The sequence below is a fragment of the Diorhabda sublineata genome, chromosome 1, assembly GCF_026230105.1.
Source record: "Diorhabda sublineata isolate icDioSubl1.1 chromosome 1, icDioSubl1.1, whole genome shotgun sequence".
NCBI lineage: Eukaryota > Metazoa > Arthropoda > Insecta > Coleoptera > Chrysomelidae > Diorhabda > Diorhabda sublineata.
This window is the reverse complement of record NC_079474.1, coordinates 16,729,413-16,738,005: the sequence shown is the minus strand read 5'-3', so window position 1 is coordinate 16,738,005 and position 8,593 is coordinate 16,729,413. Positions and strand designations below refer to the sequence as shown.

Here is an 8,593-nt window from a genome sequence, read left to right as displayed (position 1 = left end):
CAATGATATAGATTAAAGAATATCATTGATAAAACTTAATCACAGATATCTTCTGCGATCGCTTTAGCACTTTATTTAATAAAAAAATAAAATGTATGCTCAAAACTCATTGATACTTTCCCTGAATCATCCTCAGATATTTATTTATCGAAAAAATAAAAAATAGCAAGATTATAATGTACAAGGGTTTTGGGAATTTCACGGTAAAAAAACTGCAGTTTTTGAGCTTGTCAGAATTTATTTTTTAAACGTTGGGCTGCCAATTTGGCAGATCTTTCGATTTTAGATATTTTTTGATAGAAAACAACTGATACAATTCTTATACCTGCTTGTTGAATAGTTATTTGTATGCCCAGGACTGAAATTGCAACTTTATTGGACGAGTCTGAAAATTGAGCGAAGCGAGGAAAGAAAATAAATAATAGAGAATTATAAACTTTTTATTTATTGAACAATATAATGTACTTAATGATATTTGCAATGTCAATATTAATTTATTAATTATTTGCATAAAGTAATGTTGATTGTAATCATCGAAGTGAAACTGTCAACATTGAAGTGGCTAGAGTGACATTTAAGGAAGTACGCTAAAGTTGTGTACACCAGAGCGTCCCGAAAGTGTTTTGCAGTGCGGAACTGTCACATTCACTACATGGAACACTCAAAACGCAACATTTTATTCATAGTACATTATCACAAGATGAAATTGAATTAGAGACTTGTCCATCAATAAATGTGTCAGCTACCGTGTATTGGAACGATTAAATCAACGTTGGGCCGTTCGATCATAAACTGTATCTTCCCCTTCAGTTTCACGTATTTTCTGATACGATTGCTTTGAATTTTTGTTTTCAAAATCACGTTTATTATAAAAACATACTGCGTAGCCAATAAACCAAGGGATAACGATTAAAAGAAATTAAAGAACTTGTAGTTTTCATTTCTAAAGATGTTACTGCAGATTAGGAATATAAACGAATCAAAGGGTGCCAAACAAGGACTGTACGGTGGATGATCCATCAAATCGATGTTTTTACTGATTTTTTCAAAACCTTCTGGCAAAATAAAACAAGCGTATGTCACAGGAAGATCTTGCAATATCAATTTAGGCACAACAGCTAATTTTAGACGACATTTACGAAATTTATCCTGTAGCGAATTAAGACCACGATTGAATTCAGAAAACCAACGAAACATGGTGGTTGGAGATGGTGTTACATCATCAAAAGTCGAAACGAGTTGATCGGCACACAAAGTCATAGATTACCGTTAAAATTGTCAAACTTTATTATTGCAATGTAAAATTTGATAGATTCATATCAGTGTTGCCATATCTTGAGACTTTAGTAGCAATAGATCGATTTAATGGATTTAGTACCACTCCGGTCTATTTGTTTGTTTTGTGTAGCAGATATTTCTTAAAGAATCGATTCCACAATTTAATGAGATATTCCAATTTTTTCAGAAGATGGACAATTGAATATTTTGTTATTCAAACTTTATTCAGATATAGAAAACCGTTAAATTCGCAATTTATTTTTGATCTGCGGGAATAAGAACGAATCAATAGGTGCCGAACAAGGACTGTACGGTGGATTGTCTATAAATTCGATGTTTTGACTGATTTTTTAAAAAACTTTTGGCAAAATAAAACAAGCTTATGTCACATGACGATCTTGCAACATCATCATTGATTTTTCCTGGTACAACAGCCGATTTTAGACGACACTTACGAAATATATCCTGTAGCCCCCACGATTGAATTCAGAAAACCAACGAAACATGTTGATTGGAGAAGGTACTACATCATCAAAAGTCGAAACGAGTTGATAGGCACACAAAGCCATAGATTACCGTTAAAAATGTCAAATTTTATGATGCCGATGTCAAATTTGATAGATTCATATCAGTTTTGCCATATCCTGAAACCATAGTAGCAATGGATCGATTTAATACATTTAGTACATCTCTGATCTCTATTTTTTAACACCAGATGTATTATCAAAAGGATCACTTAATTGATATGGGTATTTTTTATTTTACTTATCGTTTTTTTTTCATTTTGCTACGATACATGCCACAAATACTTGTTTGAAATCTATAACTAGTATATCTAGATCAATATCATTAAATAAACATGTCGCTGTAGTTCATATTTCGTACATTCAATTATTTTTTCATTCCATACGTCCATGTTAATCTTGGTCTTCCTATTTTTCCTTCTGCGGGATCCACTTTAACTTTTGTTTTCGGTAATCTCTGCTCCCCATCCTATAATTGGTTCTTTCAGGTTCATTTGCTTAAATATTGTGACGTTTTTGATTCGATCTAACCTTGATGGTCTGTTTTATCTTTTTAGGGCCTCCATTTCCGTGGTTTCTATTTTTTGCTTCAGTTGTTCTGGTTTTTTTACTCGTTCTTCAATTGTCGTTCCTTTTTCAATACTCCATTTTAGTGATTTAGCTCTGTTTTTCTACATTTCTCCTTTAGTTTACGGGCCACGTATTCTGAATCATCTCTGAAAATTCTGAAAATTGGAGGGTGTATAAATAGGTGTTATCGTCGATTTGAATCCCCATTCCTTTGAATTTACTCTTCCAAGTTGTTAGAGCTCTCGCAACATATATTTGGAAAAGGGTTGGTGAATTGCAGCACCTTTGTAACAGACCTTTGTTGATTGTAAAATGTCTTAGACAGCTAGAGGCAATCAAACGGTAACTTCCATGAAACGTTCATTGATTCCTGTCGAATGAGCTAAATGTTCCAGAAATCAAACTCAGCTCTACCAACAAGCCCTACGCGTCCTCAAAGATCCAATTTTTGGACCATTTGAATGCTGAAAACTTGGTGCATAACGAATGTACGTTAGGTTATAAACGAGAGAAGGTGAAGAGCGAGTTTCCAGGGCTCTATAACTGGAAGACGTCAACTAAAGGTAGAAGGACCCGACAGAAATCTTCCTGGTACTCCAGGCTCTTCGATTCCTGTCGAATGAGCTAGATATTTGAGAAATGAAGCTCATTCTACTCTCAAGTCTTCGAAGATCCACTTTTTGGACCGTTTAATTCCTGAAAACTTGGTGTACAATGGATGTACGTTAGGTTACAAACTAGAGAGGGTGAAGAATTAGTTTCCAGGGCTCTATAACTGGAAGACGTCATCTAAGGGTAGAAAGCCCCGACAGAAATCTTCCTGGTTCTCCAGGCTCTTCGATTCATTCTTCATTCTACTCTCAAATCTTCGAAGATCCAATTTTTGGACCGTTTGATTCCTGAAAACTTGGTGTACAACGAATGTACGTTAAGTTACAAACTAGAGAGGGCGAAGAACTAGTTTCCAGGGCTCTATAACTGGAAGACGTCAACTAAAGGTAGAAGGACCCGACAGAAATCTTCCTGGTACTCCAGGCTCTTCGATTCCTGTCGATCGAGCTAGATATTTGAGAAATGAAGCTCATTCTACTCTCAAGTCTTCGAAGATCCAATTTTTGGACCGTTTGATTCCTGAAACCTTGGTGTACAATGGATGTACGTTAGGTTACAAACTAGAGAGGGCGAAGAATTAGTTTCCAGGGCTCTATAACTGGAAGACGTCATCTAAGGGTAGAAAGCCCCGACAGAAATCTTCCTGGTTCTCCAGGCTCTTCGATTCATTCTTCATTCTACTCTCAAATCTTCGAAAATGCAATTTTTGGACCGTTTGATTCCTGAAAACTTGGTGTACAACGAATGTACGTTAAGTTACAAACTAGAGAGGGCGAAGAACTAGTTTCCAGGGCTCTATAACTGGAAGACGTCAACTAAAGGTAGAAGGACCCGACAGAAATCTTCCTGGTACTCCAGGCTCTTCGATTCCTGTCGATCGAGCTAGATATTTGAGAAATGAAGCTCATTCTACTCTCAAGTCTTCGAAGATCCAATTTTTGGACCGTTTGATTCCTGAAACCTTGGTGTACAATGGATGTACGTTAGGTTACAAACTAGAGAGGGCGAAGAATTAGTTTCCAGGGCTCTATAACTGGAAGACGTCATCTAAGGGTAGAAGGCCCCGACAGAAATTTTCCTGGTTCTCCAGGCTCTTCGATTCATTCTTCATTCTACTCTCAAATCTTCGAAGATCCAATTTTTGGACCGTTTGATTCTTGAAAACTTGGTGTACAACGAATGTACGTTAAGTTACAAACTAGAGAGGGCGAAGAACTAGTTTCCAGGGCTCTATAACTTGAAGACGTCAACTAAGGGTAGAAGGACCCGACAGAAATCTTCCTGGTACTCCAGGCTCTTCGATTCCTGTCGAACGAGCTAGATATTTGAGAAATGAAGCTCATTCTACTCTCAAGTCTTCGAAGATCCACTTTTTGGACCGTTTGATTCCTGAAAACTTGGTGTACAATGGATGTACGTTAGGTTACAAACTAGAGAGGACGAAGAACTAGTTTCCAGGTCTCTTTAACTGGAAGACGTCATCTAAGGGTAGAAGGCCCCGACAGAAATTTTCCTGGTTTTCCAGGCTCTTCGATTCATTCTTCATTCTACTCTCAAATCTTCGAAGATCCAATTTTTGGACCGTTTGATTCTTGAAAACTTGGTGTACAACGAATGTACGTTAAGTTACAAACTAGAGAGGGCGAAGAACTAGTTTCCAGGGCTCTATAACTTGAAGACGTCAACTAAGGGTAGAAGGACCCGACAGAAATCTTCCTGGTACTCAAGGCTCTTCGATTCCTGTCGAACGAGCTAGATATTTGAGAAATGAAGCTCATTCTACTCTCAAGTCTTCGAAGATCCACTTTTTGGACCGTTTGATTCCTGAAAACTTGGTGTACAATGGATGTACGTTAGGTTACAAACTAGAGAGGACGAAGAACTAGTTTCCAGGTCTCTTTAGCTGGAAGACGTCATCTAAGGGTAGAAAGCCCCGACAGAAATCTTCCTGGTTCTCCAGGTTCAATGAAAGGGCGAATTAGCTAAGGGTAGAAGGCTACGATATAAATTTTCGTGGTCTTTCAGGTTGGGGGCTGTGTTATTGGTGGTGTTGGAATTGAACGAACACAAATTTTGCGATTTAGTTAATAAATATAATCAATGTATCATTTTATAAAGCTACATGCGGATTTATAATAATTTTTTTGAATGATCGAATAAATTGATTAATAAATATATTTATTGTACAAAAACCTTTATAAAATGAAAGCGTACGCCGCTTCTAAAACCTTCTCTTGCTTAAGCATTCCGTCTCTGTCTATCTCACTCTATATCTGCACCTAATAATAATACACTCTTTAGTTTTCAAGTTACGCTAAGACCTATCGGAGAGTTCGAGACTAACTAGTCACTTTTTCAAAAAAAAAATCCGAAAAAAATTTTCGCGAATTTTCCAAAATTTTCATTTTTTTTGGAAATAATTTTCAGATATGTGCGTCTGGTTTTTGTTGTTGAATTTAATCGCGTTGGTTTCGGCAGCGCCTGGAAATCAGCGGAGTATCAGTGCAGATGCCGAAACGTCGTTAAATAAATTTTTGAACGTTTATTTGGATCAAATAGAATCGAACGGAGTGCCCGAAGGGGATTTGTACGATACCATGCAGGGAGATCAACCCCAAGAGGAAAATAACATACAACAAATTGGACCCACTACATCGGGAGACAACAGAAATTTGTCAATAGAATATTCTAGGGCAATGAGAAATAGGTTAGTATTTATATATTTTTTTAAATTTTTTTAAACAATTTTTAGTAGATTTTTTCGTATTATTTTTTTTTTACTAAACGTAATGTTTTAATATATATTCAAAATTAAATTAATTTAGCATTTTTTTTGTTTTAACGGCGTTTATTTTTATTTTGAATTTATTTGTTAAAATAATTACCAAAAAACGAATTTGTATATGGATATGTACTAAAAAATATGATTAAAATAAGAACAAAAATTTTGTGCATTTTATATATTTTTCATTTAGACTTATTTCGGAAACTAACAAAACTCAAAAAATAAATTATGATTTATGACAGGATGTTTTTCAAAGTTGCCTTTTATCTAACGATTTTATATTATACAAAAGGCGCCCTTTTTTATCGAGCTGGAGTATATTTAAAGTGACTTGAATGTGGAAATTCTATATCTACATCAATTTCAAAGTTTTCATTAAAAATTTCGTAAATTTTCTAAAGGGTTTTGAAGTTAAAAACATTTTTTTATTTATTGAATCACTAAATTGTAATAAACTTTTGTAATATTTTCTCTAAATTTGGTTTAAAAAATTATCGACCCTGGTCTAAAAATGGAAATAAAAAAGTTGGGATGCCTTTTGCCCACAGTGCAAAGATTAAAAAAGAATAATTGTGACATTTCGTTAGTCCAAGAAAGTAAATTTTCGAAAAACTAAAAAAAAACTGTTAAAAATAAAAATATTTCACTTAAAATATTTTGAAAAACATATCGACACCTAAAGAAATTCAATTTACAACAGGTTGTAAAATTTTACACTTAATCTAGCTCTAAAAATGTGAAATTAACGCCCTTTGAAAAAAAAAAATCAAATTGCAAAAAGATTAAAAACCATTAAATTTCAAGTAAAAACTCATATTTTTATTTTAGTGTTCACATTTCAATAAAATGATACTAAAATTACTTGAATGAGTTTAAAAAAGGAAAAAAAACTCAAAGATGTAGATTTGAGGCAATATTTTTGATTTATGGATCATCGTTGGTTTCTTCGACCTCGAAATCTGTCATCAATTTCTTCAAAAAATTTCCGATGTTCGTTTGGAATTTAGTCCCTCATTTTTTCAATATCTTCCATCTCCGCAGTTTTTATTGGCACTCGACCTTGGTAAGCTTTAACCAAAGGTGGGGAGAGAGTATCTGCTTTTGTCTTAAACAGTATTTTCCTTTTGTTTCTTGTGATACACACGATTTTTTGTAAAACCCATTTTGACATATCTTGAAATCTATATCAGATGATGTAACCTCATGAACAGTAAACATTAACATCAAAAATACGGTCATGATTCTTTAAACTGTGGGAAATACTGAGTGACCTTCTGGAAACGATATGAATCTGCAGGGTATAAGCAAAACCTTGACATCACTTGGTTTTTGTTTTAGCCTGAACAGTTATCACTAAACAGACGAAGCTCAGCTTGGTACTGGACTGTACAAGTATGTTTAGTACCATTCACTACAATATTTTTGAGGTTATGATAATAATAGATAAAAATGAGCGGTAACAACTGACTGTAGATAACAGGCGATAGCTCAGAAATCAAACAACAGAATCCATAGAGAAAGTGGCCTTTTTAAAAAAACTCTTTTGGACTCGCGCCCTATTAAAATAAACCAAACAGTTAAAATTCTGATTTGACCCTTTCCCACTCGTGATAAAACCACCAAAACCTGAAAATCGAAAAAACAGACGCTTAGTTAAAAAAAATCGATTCAAGTGACCAATTTAAAAATGTGAACATTCTTCCTATTCAACAAAATGGTTGCACTAGGTTCTGATGTTTTATATGTCTTTGGGGGAGTAGAGCTTGACAAGAGCATTGGATAAAAAGAAACTCCTATACAAGATTTTACGATGGGCCCAGTATAGACCCAGACTTGGATCAAGTTTGTACAACACTGGTCCTAGCTTGGAAGCTGTTATTGGCACAGACTTGGCGAGACTCTGGGATGATAACAACTTCCTTCGTTTGGTTTGCAAGCCTGGACCAGGCCTGGTTGTTTAGATAAACCCAAGAATTGTCTGCAGCCCTGGATGAGGCTGGTTGCTTGTAAAAACATATTGCCGAGGTCGGGTTGGCCAGACTTCAACCAAGCTAGGTTTACCATGGCCGGGTGTCTCAGCGTTGGCTGTCCCAAGCTAAGCCCCGCCGTTCAAGTCTGGGGGGCTCCTACAAGGGCTAACACTTGAGAAAAAAGAAGATGCCTAGAAAGAAAGATATAGTGATCAAAAATCAGTTTATTGAATCGCCGGTTTAAATGTCGGAGGAAAAGATGAAAGCCGAGATTTTGATGGCCTCCAAAATCAGAGGACGTACGAATGATACTAAATTTAGAAATTCTATAGAATCTGACAATTCAATATCAAACACCAAATTTATCTTCTGGAAAATTTAGGAGATACAAAAGTTGCTACTTAAATCCAGAGATAGATAAATGAAAACAAATATTTATAATTGAGTTTGGTTTTATTGTAGAAGCATTTTTTCCATATCGATTAAAGTACTTCCAAAACAAGCATAGAAAAACGTCGAAATTGGAATTTATCTTTGATTTGTGGAAATGAGAACCTAACCATCATCAATTGGATGTTTTGACTGTTCAAAAACGTTTTTGTTTCTTTTAACGTGATGATTCGTCTTCTGCGATTGGTTTCGCTGATTTTTGTAGAAACATTTTTCCATATCGATAAATGTACCTCCAAAACAAGCGAAGAAAGCAGGCAAGCCTTGCAGAGGAGCTATATCAGGACCTACTCCAACAAACCCACCAAACTTCAACCAATGAATCTCCCTTTCACTTTTGGAGAACAAATGCTGGTTGACCATTCAGAATTGACCGTTCTACGTTGCTCTAATCGAACAGTGAC

General features: G+C 35.3%; 1 protein-coding gene across 3 annotated transcripts in view; it reads left to right on the top strand.

Moving 5' to 3' along the window:
- The first annotated feature begins 5,283 nt into the window (after positions 1–5,283).
- The window catches only part of LOC130441396 (uncharacterized), a 32,859-nt gene continuing 29,549 nt past the window's right edge, over positions 5,284–8,593 (top strand). For 2 of the 3 annotated variants that reach the window (XM_056775072.1, XM_056775066.1), the window contains exon 1: positions 5,312–5,691. In XM_056775072.1, the coding sequence (XP_056631050.1) occupies positions 5,414–5,691 (278 nt within the window). In that variant the 5' untranslated portion in view covers positions 5,312–5,413. Of the gene's footprint in view, positions 5,692–8,593 lie in introns of all 3 variants that reach the window. The other variant, XM_056775081.1, reaches the window with a different exon arrangement.